A 21,093-nucleotide genomic window follows, 5' to 3' on the forward strand; every position below is an offset into this window, starting at 1 on the left:
ATCTAAGTAAAGGTTATTTTTTGATTGGTGGCTAAAAGGTTGGCAATTCAAAACTACCAATTGGTTTGTGAGAGAAAAATAAGACAGTCTGCTTCATTAAAGATGCAAAGCATTAGAAACCCTATGTAGAGGAGCTCTACTCTGCCCTATAAGATGGTTCTCTGATGCACCCCTTTTACCCATCCCCAAGGCTACCCACTGTGCGACAGCACAAGGTATCTTCTTCCCTGGACTTTTCTGAAGATACACTGAAACCTTATTTTGTGAACTGTATTTTTCTTAGATCCACATTGCCCTTTATTCTTCCATGAACATATTCTTCCTTCTAGAAGTGATTTTAGAAAAGCACATAAAGTTACACTGCTTGGTAGATACACTCTGGTCAATAAATTTAGAACTTGTCTGTGATACTCCAAGAATTTAGAGTTTATCACTTAAATTGGTGGCCTTTACACTTGCTAATTTTTATCTTGTTTGAGATCCTGATTTGTAAGGCTATTGTGCTGTTTACCTCAGTGGGAGCATACAGATTTTATTCTCTTAAAATATTCAAGAAGTTAATTTCATTAGTAATTTTCCATCCAGAGTTATTTACTTTTATTTAAATATGATAGCATGCTAATTATCTAGCTACACATATGAATTAATTTTTTAAATATGTTGTATTAAAGTTAGAATAAACTTTAAAGAAATATGTTAATTTAATACAAGAAATTCTGAGGTACCCCTTGAAGATTCAATTGTAATAGTTTCATAGTTGAAACTAATTTTGAACATCTTTTAAAATAGAGGGACATTGATATAGCACCAGTGTCTACAGAATTATTTGGTAACTTTAAACACATTTCTTACCACAAGCTGAACTCTTCCACCATTAAGTACATCTGGATCTAACTCAGGCAAGAAATGGTTGCTGCACAGTGACAAAAAAAGAAAACATTACAATATAAATGTAGAAGACAAGAAAAAAAATCACAACTGAGATGTTTTAGAAAAATCATTTACATACTGGAAATAATAATTTTCTTGAATTAAATTCCATGTGAAGATAAATACAACAAAATTGACATAAAATGTCACTATAAATACAACTTTAATACCACTCTTATTTGCCAAACATAAACAGATACAAAGGGAAAAAATCTGAGTGTGTCAATAGTGATAGTTTATAAATTATAGAACAATCAGATATTAAATATTTATTTGCATTTATATCATGACTTGTATTCTGAGAAATGTGAAGCTTCCTATTTTTAAAATAGTACTTATTTAATGTATGCTAATATTCACAACTAAAGAAAACTGGTGGCGTTTTAATTACACTATCAGCTTCTAACCAAAAGGTCAGTAGCTCAAAACCACCAGCTGTTCTGTGGGAGAAATATGAGGCTTTCTACTCTCAAAAAGAGTTACTGTCTCAGAAACCTACAGGGAGAAATTCTATCTTGTCTTATAGGGTACTTGTAAGTCAGAATCAACTTGATGTGAATTTTTTTCACAGAATCGACAACTAAATTCTGTATAACACCAAAATGTTGATAGTTGACTTTCCAAGAATTATTTGTTCTTCAGAACCCATTTCCCTGAAAATATTATTACTTATTCTCTTATTTACCTACTTATTTTTATACAGGCATGTTGACATATATTTCATGTATCTTACAATTAAATGTTTAAATATATTTTAAAAGTTGTACATTCATCACCTCAATCAATTTGAGAACATTTTCTACATTCTTGTCTCCATTATTATTAGTTCCTTTGTTTTTTTCTAACCGTCTATCCTAATTCTAAAACACTATTAATTAAGCAAAAAAAAACTAGCAACTACAACAGAATAAAACACAGAAAAATCTCAATCCAAAAGATAGCAGAAGGTAATAAAAGCTAGAACAAATTGAAAATGAGTTAAAAGGACAAAAGGTAGGATGTTGAATTTTGACCCTTGTTCAGTCAGCCACGGGCAGTCAGGGGAGACCTGGTACATGTCAGGTCCCCACATACGGATTTTGGCCTTTCACTGTCATCCACAGCCTTCTGCCAACCTGGTGCTCAGGATTTGAACTCTGATACAGATTTCCCCTTGAATCTTGGATTTTACTTTTAATAATTATTTGAGTTAGTTAATTGTGCCAGCCTGGCCGATAATCACATGTGGGGCTGGTTGAAAGGCGGAGGGATAAATGGGTGGTGAAGCCTCGCCTTTCTAGTTCTCGGGTCTCTTGTTTTGTGATGGTTGCATCGGGTGCAGCTGCCTTAGCAGTTCCCTGCTTCAGCTTACAAGATGGATTTCCTACAAGACATCCCCAAGGAGAAGCCGCATGGATCTATCCCGATGCAGCCCTAGATGCTGGAGCAGCCATGTGGAGACCCCTGCCAGTGCTGAGATGCTTACATGTTCACTGACTCAGCTTTCCTCCTGCAGTCGGCATTATTGCCTCTGTTTTGTGAGGTGAAGGACTTTGTGGACTGGTGTTGGGTATGAGTTAATGTTGGACTTGTGGGCTTGGGCAGCATTGGGTTGGGATGTTTTCGCGATGCATGTTTTCTTTGCATAAAACTCTCTCTTAAACGTGAGTTGCTGTGGATTTGTTTCTCCAAAGTACCTAGACTAATACACTTGGATTTTACTTTTAATAATTATTTGATCACTCTGAAATGTGGGTTCCTTTTGTGTAGACCTAACTGACATCTCACTAAGTGTAGATAAGCATTTAAGACCCAAGATAGTATTATTTCTGCTCATCAGGCACTGTCCGACTTCATCACTACAGTTAGCTAAAGCATCTAGATCACTGGTGATCTTCAGGAGGGCCACATCAGAAGAGCTCACTGTTTTTAGATTAGGGTTTATGATTACCTGCAAGCTCAAAGTCCATTCATATAACTATAGAATATATATTATCTGGTCGACTTTAGAGACAGAATTATCATTTCATTGGGGAATGTTATACATAATTCCAATAGGGTCCATAGTAATTTTATTAATAGTATTATTAATTTATCCAATAGTATAGAATTTAAAATACTGTTCAGAAAAGGAAATTATACATATGGATCATTACTACCTAGTCCTTTATAAACTATGTTTCAAAAAGAGAGAATCTGTTAAAAATTACTGTTGCACCATATGTTGAAAAATAATTTATTTAAGATTGAGATTTAAAAATATTTAAATATATCTAAAATTCATTCAGAAATGTCTTACTCATAATTTTCAAACTATCTATACTTAAACTTTAGAATATCTACGTAAGTCAGATGATAGATTGTGATTTTATTATATTTGTAAATAGTTCTAAGTATGCTATGCTACAGATTAAGCTAAATGGATTAGTATCAAGATAAAAGAAATTGTGTATAAATTAGGACATTCCAAAGGTTTACATATTTCTACTCTCTTTGCTCACAACAACATATGACATGATCATCCAGTTTAATTTAAAGGAACTAGATGTTTGAAAGTATCCCTTCATATATAATGATATAGGTTTCATTTAATTTGTAGCTTGATATACTGTTTAATTAAACTTTATCCATAATTATTACAGGAGATTTTTTTCTTCATAAGGTGTGTTGACGGCACAAAGGTTAAGAGGTTGGTTGTTCACCACGAGGTTGGCAGTTTGAATCCAGAGGTCGCTCCAAGGGAGAAAGGTGTGGTCACCTGTTTCTATAAATATGTCCAGCCTTGGAAACCCCTGGGAGCAATTCTATCTACTCTGTCCTGTAGGATGCTTATGAATTTGAATCAACTCAATGCTAACCGATTTTGGTTTGCTTGTTACTTAGGTAAAGTAGTTATTATTCATAATGCTTAGAAACATTTCCAATGTTCTATCTCTATTTAGATTTAATACTGGTTTGCATAGTTAATCCACTAAAAACAAAAATGAAACAAAGCAAAATAAATTCACTGCTAACAAGTTGATTCTAACTCATAATGACCCTATTTCAGGTTTCTGAGACTGTCAATCTTATGGGAGCAGAAAATTTCATCATTCTCCCCCATAGCAGCAGATGAACTTGAATGACGCACACTACAGTTAGCAGTGTCACGCTTAACCAACAGCTCCACCAGGACTTCTTACAGAGAGCGTTATTGATACTTTTGGGGGAGTGGGGTGGGGAAATGTCTAGTTAAAAGGAAAGTCTTGAAAATCTAAAAGAAAAAAAATGTCATCCTTGGTTTTCACTTCCTTTAAATTTTGATACTGTGGTTAGGCATATATATTATGCTTTAAAGTACATCAATGCAACAACACAACAACAACAACAATTTAGCATGATTATGGAAAAAGCACCGAGTTTGTTGCTAGGAGATATAAACACTTGATATCCACAATACTGTGAACTAGCTCAACTCTATGATCTAAATATTATCATCTCACTTAGAGGAAAGAAAACAGAAACTTTGAGACATTAAAAATTAGTTAAGTGACTATTAACTTAACAATCAGATTGAATTCTATGTTCAATCACCAGTTTATACGTCAATAAAAATAAAATTAAATATAACCTGTAGCATATACGCTATTTTAAAATACGAGTAGTTAATGGATACCATGCACTTTAGTTTTTAAAGGAGAATCATTTGTGTGATTCATCTGCTGCTTTCAAACATTACAGAAATAGGCTTCTTCCTGATCATTTCAGGATGAACAATATAGAGTGATTAAATCTATTCTATACAGGAGGCCTTTTTAGAATCTGGCAACCTGGTGTATTGGCCTTTGGCTATAAAGTCATGTTTGTTTTAGCACAATTAACCCATGTTTCACTTTTCAAGATATGTTTACAATATAAAAATCTAATTTAAAGGAAATGACCTCACCATTTCGTATTTCTGGAACTAGTTGTTTCATGAACCCCAACCTGTGTGTGCAGCCATTGGTATGTAAATTCTCTACGCTTTTCCAGTTTTTCATGTGCAGCGGCATCTTTGCAGAGAACTTCTTCCTCTTTACCTAGAAAAGAAATATTGAACTACGTTACTTGCGGAGACCAAGCTTAATTAACAGTTTAATCAAAGCAAACAATTTTATGACAAGGAAGAAGAACAAAGAGACTAGGAACTATGGAACAATGAGATGGGGCTCAAATATAACAAATGTGAGCACAGGACAAAACGGGGCGATGTTTCGATGTGTTGAACATGGGTCACTATGAGTGGGCATCAGCTCATTTGTCACCTCACATCATCATCAACAGCAAGCCATGTGTAAGAAAAGTAATGCCAGCCACTTGCAAATGAAGTTTTGTTTTCGCTTGAAGTTAACATACACATTTTTAAAAAAGAAAGTATTTTAATGCAACTATCATTTTAAAGGGTTTTTCAGTGTCTTCAGTAGAAGGCAGGGGGCTGTTTGTGTAAAAATTCTTATAGTACCAAAAGAAGATATGCTAAGTACCTTTTGCACTACCTTTGTACCATAGAAAAGGAGCCATCGGGGAGTAGTGGATGACACATTGGGCTGTTAACCACAGGTTCCAGTGTTCAAAACCAGGAGCTCCTCAGTAGGGAGATTTCTGCTCCTGGAAATATTTTCAGCCTCAGAAACTCATAGGGGATAGTTCTACATTGTTCCATAGGGTTGCTATGAGTGGCAACTGGCTAGTGGCAATGTGTTTGCGACATTTTTGGTGCCACATAAGTTATTTCACATGTGGAGAGAGCAAGTAAAGCAATGAAGATGAGCCTAGAACAAAATGTAACAACCCATAACCGTTGAGTCAATTCTGACTCATAGCAAACATATGTAGGACAGAGTAGAACTGTCCCATAGGATTTGAAAGGCTTCAAGTTTTATGGAAACAGACTGCCATAACTTGCTCTGATAGAGGTGCTAATGAATTCAAACCGAGGAGTCCCTGTTAGAATCCAAGCTTTGAATCATTATGCAATCACAGCTCTTTCCTGGTAACAATCACTCGCTATGCTCACTTACTCACTCACTCATTCACTGTCATTGGGACAATTTCAACTCACAGCAACCGTAAAGGACAGAGTGACCTTCCCTTTGAGTTTCCGCAGAATTTAATTGTTACAGAAATAGACACTGACCTCCCAGTAGGTAGCCAACAGAGCTCCTTTGAAGTAACAATACAAGGGAACACATATAAAATTAAGAATTAAATAAGATAACGAGAAAGAAGACCTGGATCTTTATATTCACAAGTCAAACTTATTGTCTGTTATGGGTGTGTGTAGATGTTGCCGTGTCAATGCTGTGTGTTTCCGAGTTATGGGGAAGACCTACTGCTTTAGAGCATTCCTCCACTGACTTGATCTTCAGACTGCTTCTTGCTTGGTGCCATCATCACATTTTAGCAACTTGTTTGACTTATGGGCGTCAATTACAGTATAACAGAAAAAAAAAACTCTTGAAAAATGACTCATAGCAATTAAACTCATACAAATCCTGTAGTTTAAAAACTGATATATAAAATATCAATTGATAAACTTAAAGTATTCTTTCACTGTATAGTACCAAAGAAATCTTATATTTCTAAACTGTTTCAAAACAAATTAAGTCATAAAGCCTGTTTTGAATGTTTGATTTTCATATTCTTAGAAATACAAGTTACCATTTGTCATTCTGAGTGCATTATACCTGTGTTTCCCCTACAAAATCATTGTTGCAGTTAACTAAAGGGATTTAGATTTTAATCTCATGAGATGTTGGATAAAGTCTCACGAAAGATAAAAATCAGGATGCATTGTCTCTTTAAACTCTATGTTACCTGGTAAAATTAAAAATTAAATTCCTGTTCCTTCTCATGTCCTCTTGTGTTTCGGACATAGCCACAGCCTTCCCATCCTAGCTCAAGTGAACACCTCCATAGCTGGTATAACGAATAAATAATTATTCACATGTAAGGGCTGACCATGAATCTATGCCCAGACATCATTTTTAATAAATAGTTTTATAAGAATATAGAAACTAAGCACCAGAGAGTGTTGGTGCTGCAATACTTAGGAGCTACAAAGCACTAAGCCTCTTCCACAGCAGTACCCTAGCCTTCCGTGACTGCATCAGACCAGATGCAGGCCCCATGAGCACTGTGAGAGAAAATACTGAGCACACAGGGACTTTGGTAATCAACTCATGGGTAGACCCTTACTTATTTTCAAGATATAAAGAATCCTTCTGTAACACTTGTACATTTAGTTTAAAATGACATTAATGTTGGTCTTTTTGTGTTAAAAATAATGACATATACTTGCAATTGTCACTTCTCTTATATCACCTTTTAAAGCGCTCGTTTTGGAACGTTTTCCTCAATTCTATAACAACATCCCATAAACACTAAGTGGTTTTACTTCAGAACTCAGCCAAGGTTCTAAACAAGTCCTGAGTTAAAAAGAGAGATTTTATTATCTAAGGTTCATCTAAGCATTTTAGCCCTAGGATATAGATTGGTGGATTGGCATGAGCTCAGTGTAAGACACAGAACTAGCATGGGTGGGGGTGGGGGTGGGGATAGGATGAATGTACTTGAAAGCCCTGAAATTCAAATGCTGGAAGTGATTGTCTTTTAAACCATTTCAGAACTACGTACTCATATCACTCACTAGTAAGGAGAACGTTAGGCTTATTTCTTGAACATTGCTAAAGAAATTACACTTATACTATCTCAAGTAGGAAGACTAACTCAGTGTTTAATTTTCATAAAGCTTCAAAACAAGCCCATGTAATCGTCCTGTGCCCCTCTAGATCATCTGTGAAGACCATCAATACCCCGTTGGAATTCCAAATAATATTTGCCCCACCTTCAGAGACGGCATCCGTGCCCTGAACGGAACTGGCCCAGCAGCTCCCCTTGAAAGCCACTGTTTGTAATGGACATTATGTTTGAAAGGATTGTGGAGCCTAAGAGAAGTGTATTACTGAGAGAGCTTTTTGGCAGCCAGTCACTTAATATAGAGATATGTTTAAACATGTTTGGAGTAAATTTATGTATGTTTGCATGAACTAAAACCCTGTTATTAGTACTTTTTGACTTATGCTCATATGTAATGGAAATCTCATCTACACTTGATCTTTGTTAAAAGGCCAAGAAGTCATTGGAATCTCATCTTACATAGAGCTGTGAAAGTTGTGCCCTATTATCTATCAACTTTCTACCTGGTCGATTTTTAGTTATCTTTAATTAATTCATTTTTTTCATAGAGGATTAAAGATATTTTAAGGCACTTGATAATGCTATTAAGCAGTTTTTAAAAGTTTTTACCTTCATGCTGTATGAGGTAATTCATTTTATTGAGCCCCTGCTGAACATTGGATATCAAATAGTTAAAGTTGCTCATAATTTAAGAAAAGAATATGGCCTATTTATGGTATTAATAAATACCATAATAATGAGATGCTGAACTATATCATTTACTAACTATAGGTCACACAGGAGTCCTGGTGGAGAAATGATTAAGTGCTTCTCTGCTGCCCCAAAGGTTAATGGTTTTAACCCATCAATAACTCTGCGGGAAGACAGGACTTGGGGATGTGCTGTCATGAAGACTCTTGTTATCACTAAGTGCCATCAATCAGTGCCAACTCATAGTGACCTCACATACAATAGAGTGAAACAGTGCTGGTCTTGTGCTATCCTCACAGTCACTGCTAATTTTGAGCACATTGTTGTAACCACTGTGTCACTGCGTCTTCTTGAAACTCCTCCTCGTTTTCACTGGCCCCAAGCATGATGTCCTTCCTTCTCCAGAGACTGATCCCTCATCATACTATATCTGAAATTTTTGAGATGAGGTCTCGCCACGCTTGTTTCCAAGGAGCATAATGGTTGTACTTCTCAGACAGATATGCTTGTTGTTTTGGCAGTCCGTGGTATATTCAATATTCTTCCCCAGCACTCTACTCCAAAGGCATCAATTCTCCTTTGGCATTCAACCTTCATTGTCCAGCTTTCGCGTGCGCTTTAAGGTGGATGAAAGAGCCATGGCTTGCGTCAGAGGCACCTCAATTCTCAAAGTATCATCTTTGCTTTCTAACACTTGAAAGACTTGTTCTGCAGCAGGTTTTCCCAACACAGGCCATGACATTTTAATTGCTCCTGCCATGCCTTAACAACTCCAGTATTTTCTCTCTATCTTGATGCTGCTTATTGATGCAATTTTGAGAAGATTTTTTCTTTTATCCGCGAGTGCGTCAATCCTACAAAACTCCACGGGGCAGCTCTACTTGGTCACGAAGGTCCATACGTGTGAGAATGGACTCCGTGGCGCCCAGTAACAACGACAACAGGTTTTACATTGTGAAGAATCTGATTTGTTTTCCTACTTTATCTATTACTCGAAGTATTTCCCTTTTTGTTTTTAAATAATCATTCATAACTCCTTTTGTTCAATCCTAATTTTAAAATGGATAACTTTCTTTTGTTAGTACTTACTTGATAAATATGTTCTAAGATATAGATAATTTTCCCCTTCATAATTACAGGTTTGAGTGTTCAAATTCAATTACTGCATGAGTTATAAAAACAATTTCAGGGACAAATTCTATCCTCCATATTTTCTTTAGTCCGACAAGAAAAAGTAATTAATTCTTTAAGTACACTGTTTTTCTTTCCATTTTCATTTATTTACAATCATTTGATTTTGACAAAATGAAATTTTTCCTGTGAAATTCCTAAACTCTCTTATCTGAAAAACTCCATTTTTCCTTTATCACCATTGATTTCTATGCTGAATTTAACAATACTGGCCATTTTCTTTGTCATAAAACTCTTCTCTGCAGGCCCTTGGAATCAGACATTGATTGCTTCCTTTCAGGCTCCTTTCGATATTCCTTTAGAGGTTCCACTGCCAAGAGAACTCTTGATTTATGCTATCTACACTGCGCTAGCTACTGATAGTCAATGAGATAGGCACTGTTATCTGTGGTGCTTGAGGCCCAGAGGACTGGGTATCACTAGCTCTATCTTATTCTCATTATGTAAGGTTTCTTGCACTTCACAATCACACCCTATTTTTATAATCACCATGCTATTAAATATCTTGTTTATCTTGAATTTCCAAGTTACCTGTAAGTGTTTGTTCTTTGGCAACAGACACTAGGTCGTATCTACTTCCTAGGTCTCCTGCCCTTCTGGTTCCACCCGTTCATTGCCATTGCCCCTTCCTTACTGCAGGCTCCATTGGGAACCCTAAGAGCAGGCTTGTGTGTGGTGAAATACATGCAAAGGTACCTCTCTTTCCTCTCACAATTACAGAAGTTACCCTCCTCCTTAGTCCAATACCTCAGTGGCTTTGGATACTAACACTTCCACACAATCCAGGTCACTTTCCACCCGCTTTCCCTGTGTTTCCATCCCTTTCAAAAGTGGCTTAGTTCCAGAATTTTCCTTTACATTCTAAAGTCATTCTCATTTTAAAAACCTAAAATTAAACAACAAAAGGAAATGGCTTCTGACCCTACCTTCCCCGCTTGTTACTCTTTTCTCTTCACTTCCCTAATCAGACTTCCTAAAATGCCAACAAAGTTTAGCCTGTGTGTGACATTATTTTTATTTATCATTATTATTATTGCCAGCCCACTGCAATATGGATTCGTCCACACCACTTCAATGGAATCTTTTATAGCAAGATCATCAACAGTTCAAAATCTGTATGACTTTACAATATTCTTACTTACTTGACACCCTCATAGTATTACACATTGTTGTCCACTCTTCTTTCTTGCAAGGCTGTTTCATTTGCATTCTCTTCGTTATATGCTCTCGATTCTTCTCTGCACTCAACAATTGTTTTTAAGGTCTTTTATGTTCTTCTGAGCCTTTTTATGTCCCAGGTCCTTGCTCTGGGAGTCACTTGTGGACCTGCCTTACTCTTGAGCCACACTATCCCTGCTGATACTATTCTTCTATCCCCTCCCCTATTCCATCTGCATTCAAAGCCGCTGGAACCACGTACGTCCAAACGTTGAACTCATGCTTACAATCCACTGTGTTCTCAGTCTCCCGAAATGGTAATTCTAATTATAACCAATGTGTAGCTCAGAAGTAAGAATGGCATTATAAGCTCTCATCTATCTTTATCCTCCAACTCTAGTGTTTCACTTGCTAAATGATTTTGAACCTGTCAGGTCACTGCCACCCCATTGGCGCTGCTTGTATTATCGTGTGGACTACCGCCATCTCTTCTCCACATTACTGCACTAGCCCTTCAGTTGACCTTTTTGCTTTTGGTCTTGCTCCCATCCATATGTCCATGCTGCAAGTGATCTTCCTAAAGCACAAAGTTATTTCATAGTTGCACTCAGATCAAGGGGTCTCCATTGCTGTTGGCTATTGTTCAAAACCTTTTACTTTCAGATAGACCTTAGTTTTCATCTGCAGACACAGTTGTTTTTGCCCTGATCTGCCAAGTGCCACACTTCCTTTACCCAAGCTAACCGATGGATTGTACATTTTACCAGGCTAACTATTTTTTGTTTTAAATCTCAGTTCAGAAATCCCATTCCTTGGGATAATCTCACTAATTTTAAAACACCATATTCAGATTAGGTTAGGTCTGCTCATTCCAAGACACAAAATTGCACAACATTGATACAAAAATATTAGTGAAATCAATGATTAATTGTTAAGTAGATACATATTCTCCCTGGTGGCCCAAGAATGTGGATATATTTAGCATTTAAGCCAAGCTGGGGATTGTTGAAGAAAACACAAGGCTAACCCAGATACACTTAATTCTTGTACTGGAAATTCAGCTTTGAAAGTCAGAATTGTATTTGGGTAAAAATTGACCATTAAAATTACACATTTTTTATAAAAGGCAACTTCTTTAAACAAGTCTATTTTACATTGTAGGAAAGTCATTCAGCTTTAAGATGTTCATTAAAATAATTTGTGCTTTTTAAAATTAATGGACCTATTGTTCTTTCTGTCATGAAAAGTGGAGTAAATTTTTTCATTAAACCCATATGCTTCAAATAAATCAGCATCTAAAAATTTCAATATACCATAGAACCCTACACTGAGGGTAAGTAATGTTCAATTATCATTTAGGGCACACGCATGCAAAAGTAAGCTAATTATTTACATTTTTAATACATATGGAAGCTTTCCCACTACTATCTTCTCTTTCCTTAATGGCTTATTTCAGTAATATAATAAACTACTTCGGTTTCATGGGTAGAGAGGAGTCCATTTCTTTACTGAAAGCTTTTGGAAGGCAGGAAGTATGCTGAGCAAACCTTACAGAAAGAAAATACTTTTGGAACATCGATAAATGGTTGATTCTATGCATCTCATGCTAGAAACACTGAGAATATAATTTACATTAGAAAGCATAAATGGTCTATGTGTGTTTTTTAAAGAAGTTATTGCATCATACCTCACAAATAAAACTGTATTTTGGCATATATGTTACCTAAACAGAAATTTAATTGCATTAACATCTGTATAAATGCTTGTTGATAGGCTGTTTATTGCTTCTTCCTTAACCAATCCAGTCTGTTGAAAAGCAGACAGCCTTGGCACCAAACCAACAGCTCTCTAAGAGCTATTTGTTTTTGACAAGCAACATCCCTATTCTTTTTAGATATATTTTAAAATATATGCAATTGATCATTTAAAAAAATGGCTTTGTGAATAAAGAAGAGGATTGTTGGTGCAAAAGTTTAAAAACAGAAATGTTGGGAATAGAGCCAAAGCTACATGTAAGGGTCAAAGGGTAACTGCAATACTAATCATTTCTTTGCATAGTTCACTATGCTTTATGGCAGTGACGTTTATAAAAAGTACTAGAATGAATGATACTTGATCATTTCTGACATTTAAATTCGCTTTCAAAATGAGTATGCTTAAGACGTGGGTGATAGGTACCTGAAGTGTACCTAAATGACCTTCACACACGAAAAAAGAAAAAATACTAAAAGTGAGTTCCTGAAACATATCATTTAAATTGATACATTTTGCTTGACAACATTTTTACATTAAAGAATGGCGAGAATTACATCAGTCTTTGGAATCACTGAAACATCTTTTTACAAAGTCAATGTATTGTTTTTAGTAGACCATTATAATAGGGTGTTTGTATTCAACTTATGTATATCTACCTGAGAGGAATTCTAATTTGCCACTAATGTCCAATTGAACCACATCTCCTCACTAATTTATTATACTGGAATACCAAGTACCAAATAAAGAATTGTCCTCTGGTTTATTCTATGAGGCTCACATCCCTTAGAAAAATCAGAGTTTGTTAAGTTACATAACATATAATAAAATGTGTGTCGATATTTGTCATTCCCAAGGCTGGGAATAAGGTGAGACAAGAACTTGCTTTAAGCTGAAAGCTTAAATGTGCCAAACAATATCAGTAATAGTTAATATTTAATGCAATATTTCAAAGTTTAAATTAATGCAAACATCTATGGTGCACAGAATCTCAAAGGTTCAAATAAAAATCAATAACAGCCATGTGTGAAGTCCTATGAAACTCAAAAGACAATATCAATAATACAGATCATGTCATTGTCCTTGTATTTACCACTTTTAAGTAATACCTCCACAGCAAAATCATCTTTCCTAAAAATAATAAGCGTCATCAGCTTTTTGTTTTTTTGTTGTACTTTTTAAAGAATTAACCAGCAGTCCTAATTTAGATAGATTTATGATGTGATAGGCAATATTGCTTTTTAAGACTATGGAACACTATTTTATTTTTTATTTGATGATGCTCTGGAGTTGTATCTACAGTATATTGACAATGCACTATGGATTAAATTAATTGAGTACATGATATTAAGTTTAGACTTTATCCACTTTCGTATCTGTCTCACAGGCAACTTGTATAAAGTTACTTGAATTTCCCACTTAATGGTTTTGTAATCTTGGACAATTGATTTACCTTTCCATGCTTCAATTTCTTCCTCTTAAAATGCATATGTTAATAACATAAACTAACAAACCCAATGTCATATATGAGTATAGTAACACTTAAAAATTTTAGCTGTCTTATTATTTAAAATACAACTGAATTCCATTATGCAAAGCCTCAACTCACTGCCATCCAGTCAACACTGATTCATAGGGACCTTCTATGGCAGGGCAGACCTGTCTCTGTGAGTTTCTGAGTCTAAAGAGTAGAAAATTCCATCTTTCTCCTGCAAAGCTTCTGATGGTTTCAAACTTTGAGGATTGCAGCCCTGTGTATGACTAGTACCTCACCAGAGTCCCTCAGAATGCATCATTGTGAAAGGTGAGGACTTACCTTTACTGTTAGTGAGGTTATCTGTATACGTTTCTAGGTGCAGGTCAAGTTCAATGTTCCTGGGAGTCACTGACAGGAGGAGAAGATTTCAGGATTAATTGCCAGAATAAGAATATTTTCTAGACGTGAATTCAGGGAATCTTTTAACCAGAATTCTAAACCTGCAGCAGATATTTACTTGCATATTTTATTTAATCATTGTATGAGAATTAAAGAAACCAAAAGTCTTCATAACTGAAACAAGGAGCAAAATCACAATAAATAGAGAAAACTCTGAAATTAGCTAGGATTTCAACTTATTGGGATCCACAATCAACATTTCTGGACGCAGCAGGGAAGAACTCAAATGACATATTGCACTGGGAATATGTTGTCTGACTAAAGTGTTTACAAGCTCAGATGCCACTTTGAAAGACTAATTGTGTTGGACCCAAGCTATGGCTCTTACAATGTCCTCATCTGCTAGTGAATGCTGGGCAATGAATAAGGAAGACCAAAGAGAAATGGATGTCTTTGAATGCTGGAGTTGAAGAAGAATACGGACTATCTCATGGGCTGCCAGAAGAGTGTCTTGGAGGAATAATAGCCAGATGTTCACTGGAAGCAAAGATTGCGATACCTTTGTCCTTTGAACTTTGGACATATTTTCAGGAAGGACCCTTCTTGGAGAATGACACCATTCTTGGCCAAGTAGGGTGTCCGTGAAAAGAGTATGAGCCTCTCGGAGATGAACAAAGACAGTGGCTACAACAGTGGGCTGACATATAGCAACAATTGTGAGGATGGTATAGGACCTGAAAGTGTTTTGTCTGTTGTCGCTATGAATCAGAACTGGTTTAATGCCAGCCCCACCAGTAAGAGTGGAGATTTTAGTGTGTCTTTTACTCAGAAAAATAAATTACCAACATATAAAAGGGGTAGACAGATCTAATTGATTCTAAGTTATTTCAAATAATTTTTAGGATTGCTTAGAAATAACCGTGAAGTAGGTTCCATTGACGTGATTCTCTCCTGTTCCACCCAGTCAATTTAATTATCTTTAGAAAATATTCTTCTACCCAACCTAGAGTCCCTCAGGGAGTGTTAATAACATAGGTCATCTAAACTTGGGCCCACCCAATGAAATAAGGAATACTGTGGTGATGTGAATAGCTTGACCTTCAAAATAATATGGTCACAGGGCTATATCAACATAACTGTCTCTTATTTTTTTTCTTTGATAAAGTTTTAAAATTCAGGTTTTACTTTTGGTAAATAAATATTTCTAATTATTGTTATTGATTCATGTTCATGAATTGAGGGCCAAATAAGTGGTTTTGTTTTTTTAATAAATTTATTTAAAAATAAAAACAAGTGATACATTGCCATATTAATCATAGAGACTTATCAGACCTAATTAAATGATTTCATATAGTTTCAATTGTTGATGATTTACATAGTCATATAACAAAAATTTTCAAGTACATATCAAAGCATTTATAATGCATCTTCCATTATTTCTATCCTATATTATTCATATGATTTCTATACTTATTAAGCTTAAGTATACAGCTATAATTCTGTATAGACAGAAAGGATTTCATATGAGATATTGTATGTTCATATATATTTTAAATTGCTTGAATTAGAAAAATTAATAAATAAAGAAGTCATTTTATTTCACAATTTGAGGGACAGTCCCAAAATTATCCCATTTACTAACATTATCAACTATTGTCATTGCACAGTAGAGATTTAAGAGTTTTCCAAGTGGACATTTTATTAATGAAACATTTTTACCTATATATCATACTATTATTAGAATTCAGGCATATTTTTTTATTTATCAGAAATAACTTTACTAGTAAATGAATCAGGTCATACATTAATTAATTGAACTTCTCATTAGAAAGATAGGTGAAGACATCGGTGTCCTACTTAAGCTCTCATGAAGAAACAAGTGAATATATACAGTATAGGTCTTTCTTGAAAAATTAAGTTCTAGACATAAATAGTTTTTGAAAATGTTGACTTGTCAATACTCTTTTAAACACTTTATATTTTATTGTGAAATACCACATACACACAGAATACTGTAGATAGTCTGCATGTGCTATTCTAAAGTATTCCATGTAGTATCTGATTTTCTTAAAAATAGAAGATGTTTGAATTTCAGAAGCCGTACTACCAAACTTCTCACTTCTCCAAGGGATATTCACTATTCTGAAGTTTATAACTCCCTCAAAGAAGGACCAAATTAACTGCCGTCCAGTCAGGGCTGACTCATAATAAGCCCTGGCGGGTCTCTGAGACTAGCTGTTTCCTGGAGTGGAAAGCCCAGTCGTTCTCCACAGAGCCCGAGCCGCTGCTGGTTTCAAAAGGCCAAGCATGCGTATCATAGCCCAATGCATAGTCACTGCACCGGCAGGTCTTTAAAACTACACATATGATAACAACAAAGAATAAGTACAAATGTTTCAATAAATCAAATGATCATTTATAAAGCTATACATATGTAAAACAATGCTATAAATACATTTTTGTCTTCATTTAGTCAGTATTTTTGTGAGCTGTGTTCATGTTATGTGTTTACAGGGTGCACTATCTTTTCATTATCTACTGTATTAGACTTTATGTATATATTGAGGATTATTCATTTCATTGTTATTGGACCTGAGGTCTTTCTGGTATTTGATTACTCTGAATGCTACTCTGACCATGTTTCTACAAGAGTTTTTGTAAGATGAATAGAGTGTAATTGAAGTATTGTTAAAAAACAAAACAAACCTCAATGCTATCAAATTTCATTCATAGCAACCATATAGAACAGAGATTAATTGCTCTATAAGATTTCCTAAGCTATGAAGCAAAGCAGATTGCTATAGCTTTCTCCTACGGAGCTGCGGGTTGGTCAAATTACCAACTTTTTGGTTAGCAGTAGAGTGGTGAAGCATTAACCAGGAGTATGCAAAAGTATCATAGCGTAGACGCATCTTCAACTCAACTGGCATGCCAAATAACTTTCCAAAAAGGTTGTACCAATTCTTCATTTCCATCAGGAGAGTTTAAGGGTTCTCAGAGGTGGAGACAAGACAGCCTTCTAATAATTCTACTCATCTATCACAGAGACCCAGAAAACAACTAGCAACACCTAATCAGATAATAATACTAGAAGCCTGGTATCACATGAGGAAATAACGAACTGGACAAGACACCGACTGACCATAAACAGTGGAGGAGAGGAATGAGTGTGGTACCACATACTGCATCTGACCATTTAGAAACACAGCAGGCAACACACCCAGACTGGTCGACTTCATGGAAACTCTATTGGGATAGAAACGCAGTGTAGCCAGATCTTGAGTAAAACAAGTTGAGCAGAATATAGACTGAATCTGAAAGAGAAAAGTACAGCCACGTGGGCTATAATTCTAGTGGCGAGTGGCAAAGACAGAGGAAGGGGGAGCCCGTGTCAGGGAACAAACAACTCAACAGGAGAGGACAGAGTACTTTGGTTGTGGGCCCAAGTGGACGGGGAGACTGGCAGAGCGGCAACTCTGGACTCTGGGGACACTACCCTTCTACTCCCACAGATTCTGGGCAGGAACTGACTGACTATCTGGACCCAATCAGAGGTGTACTGGGTTCATGACAGTGAAGGGGGACCATACAAGTGCTTTCTTCCTTTCCTGATTTCCTGAGCATACTTTTATGGCGAATAGGGATGTGGTTTACCCTCACCACAATCAACAAGATGACTTGGGACAATCCCCTACTGGCCCCACACTTAACCAGTGCCCTCAGAGCACACCTGCTAGCCATGGCCATCTACTCCACAGCTTCCCCAGTGAAGGGGAATTCCCCGGCCCATGTCGCAAGGGTGACTGGCAGGATACGCTCTTAGAAAACTCATTTATCATGCCAGCTGCTGCCACTAGAGGTGCACCAGGTTCTTGTCCCACTCCCAGGAATGAGCCACCCCAGCCTATATAAAAGGTAGCTTGCAGCAAGCACGGTTTGAGCCCCCTGCTTTCTTTTATTTTTGCTCATTTTTCCCTATCCCCAATTTTCTTCATTCTAGTGATTTTTTTCCCTCGTCCTCTTATCACTTGATTTTTACTCGTTCTTACCATTCTCCCTTTTTTCTTTCCAGTTTTTTTCTCCTTATTTTCTTTTTAAATTCTGCCACTTCTGATGAGAGTAGGCGGTTGTCTCTATGCAAATCAGCCAAATGTACCACACTACCGCCTACTGCCTAACTCAACAAGAGCATCATCACTTGATCCTACATGCCGAGGGTCAAAGATAGAACGTGGACGACTCTGGCTCACTCCACCTGCAGCTGCTCTTCATGACCAGCAAGAAGAGACTTGTGCCCATACTTCCACCAATTACTCTACCGACATGGAGACAGCAGAGGGGCCAGTGCTGCCAAACTGCCATTCCAAGTAGCAAACCCAGCCCACACACCTGGATATTCCAATCAATTAACAAATATGAAGAAAAAATGTGTCACAGACAATATCATCATCATCATCAGGTTAGATAAAGAAACAGGATAAGATGGTTCAAGCAAGTGACCACAAAAAAGGGCATATTATCTGACCTAGACCAACTATCTGATCTAGAATTACAAATGTATTCTATAGATATATAGATACATGTGTATTCACATACATATACAAATATATTCTTCCAGTAGCCTACGGGAATCACAAACAAAATTAAGGAAATTAAACAATATTTTATAAACAATATAAGAAAATAATAATCTATATAAACAATAAGAAAGCATACAAACTTAACAATTAGAAATCCAGTAGGTTAATTTTAGAAATAAGCAAAAAACTAAAAAGACAAAAGAGTGGGATTGATTCCATTGAAGAGTATATCAGCTTATTGTAATATAAATCCAAGTCATTGCCACCAAGTTATTGTCAAATCATATCAACCCTATAGGACAGGATAGAACTGACCCTTTGATCTTCTGAGACCTAACACTTTACATCACTAGAAAGTTCTATTTGGTCCTAAAGAGCAGCTGGTGGTTTTGATCTGCTTATCAGGAAAAACAATTATGAAAAACAAAGAGAGCCTAAGTTATGTGGAGTCAGTATCAAGAGGCACAATATATGTGTGCTTGATATGTATGATTGGAATTCTAGTACAAGAGGAGACCAAAAAAAGCTACAGAGAGGCAAAGAAAATTGTCAATGTTTGCTAGTAGAAAATTTCCCTGTTATTATGAAAGATGAAAAGATATCCATCAATGAAATCTAAGAATAGACCTCTAAAGAAAGTCAGCAAGATAGATTAGAGTAAAACATTTCAAAAACAAAGAGAAAACAGGAAAAAACCAAACAAAAAGTTAGTTGCAAACAGCAACCCATCACATTGAACTCTGAGTTCACAGCAGAAACCAAGCAGGCAAGAAGGCCATGGATGATAAATATCAAATCAAGAAAGAAAATAACTGAAAACCAAGAATTATGTATCAAGGAACACCACCCTCTGAACGAGAATCTTTACCAGACAGAAAACGAGGATCAGAATAGTCCATCTGTAAATGAAAACAACTACATCACTAAAAGAGAGAAAACATGATATCATTACTTATTCCAAAGGGAAAGGAAGTCAGAATGATACCCAGATATAACTGACCATTTTAAAGTTATGAAGATAAAACTAAAAATTACAGGATAATCTCAAAGTTAATGCACTCTCTAACCAAAATAGAAAAATATATAAGGACTTCATAAACACAAAATCAGCAACAATGAGGAAAATCAATAAGAAAATATAACAACGTACGCTCAGTACAGAAAAGTACCTGGAAAAAAGAAATCAACACCACAGTAAAAAAGACAAAAGAATAACAGCCATAAATTCATTTGTATCATTAATTAAATGAGTGTAAATAGATTAAATGTACCAATCAAGAGAAAGAGAGAGGTAGAATGAATGAGAAAACAGGATTCATCATGCAAAAAATGGCATGGGGGCCATGTTTGATATCCTCTGGTGATCCAAAAGAGAAGCAAAATCCAACTCGACACCAGTGGAAGGCAGAATGCCACAAGCAGCAATCAGACATGCCTCTACCCTCCATCTCTCGTTTACCCTATTCTGACACCAACTGTTCCTCCACAACACTCTCCTTCTCAGCTGGATTCAATAATTCATTGCAATAGCTACACAGAACTCAGAGACAATATTCATAATTATGGAAGTTACCACAAGGCAAGAAAATTAAAAAAAAATTGAAGGTTGCAGTGATTAGTCAGTAGCAGTGTCACTTCTCAGACAGCAAACAAGGTTCTCTCTGATCCTCAGTCTCTTAATAGTCATCCTTTGGTTTCTGCCTCCATGGGTCAAGAAACCCACCTGCCGCCTCCCTCTTTGTTGCATGTTCTCAGTGGTGCAACTACTCTGCTATGGTCCCTCCACCACTTCACACGGAAAGAACATGGTTCTTCTTCTTTGATCATCCTAATGCACTTTGTCTCTGCTTCTGAGATGGTTCTCTCATATCCAGATTGGTGTCTCATCTACACCTTATTTCCATGATCTTACCCAATCATTTGGTGGCAGTAATAGAGAGAAATGCATCAGACAGAGCCACAAAATAAAAACAAACCAAATTCACTACCACTGAGTCAATTTGACTCACAGAATACTTTCTTCTATTAAATTGGCATTCTATGATGCTGACCTTCCTGACACAACAGCTGAAGACAAAGTGGGCGAATAAGCAAATGTGGTGAAGAAAGCTGATGGTGCCCGGCTAACAAAAGATATAGCATCTGGGGTCTTAAAATCTGAAGGTAAACAAGCGGCCATCTAGCTCAGAAGCAACAAAGCCCACATGGAACAACATATCA

At 36.2% G+C, this 21,093-nt stretch overlaps 1 protein-coding gene across 1 annotated transcript in view; it reads right to left on the bottom strand.

The window, feature by feature from the left end:
- LRRIQ1 (leucine rich repeats and IQ motif containing 1) overlaps positions 1-21,093 on the bottom strand; it is a 232,578-nt gene that overhangs the window by 48,392 nt on the left and 163,093 nt on the right. Inside the window, exons 18-20 of the mRNA XM_045288642.1 lie at positions 14,234-14,302; positions 4,835-4,967; positions 853-913 (exon numbers count right to left, since the gene is read on the bottom strand). Coding sequence (XP_045144577.1) covers positions 853-913; positions 4,835-4,967; positions 14,234-14,302 — 263 coding nt within the window. The remainder of the gene's footprint in view (positions 1-852; positions 914-4,834; positions 4,968-14,233; positions 14,303-21,093) is intronic.

The sequence above is a fragment of the Echinops telfairi genome, unplaced genomic scaffold, assembly GCF_000313985.2.
Source record: "Echinops telfairi isolate 266 unplaced genomic scaffold, ASM31398v2 ScPeMD7_2;HRSCAF=8, whole genome shotgun sequence".
NCBI lineage: Eukaryota > Metazoa > Chordata > Mammalia > Afrosoricida > Tenrecidae > Echinops > Echinops telfairi.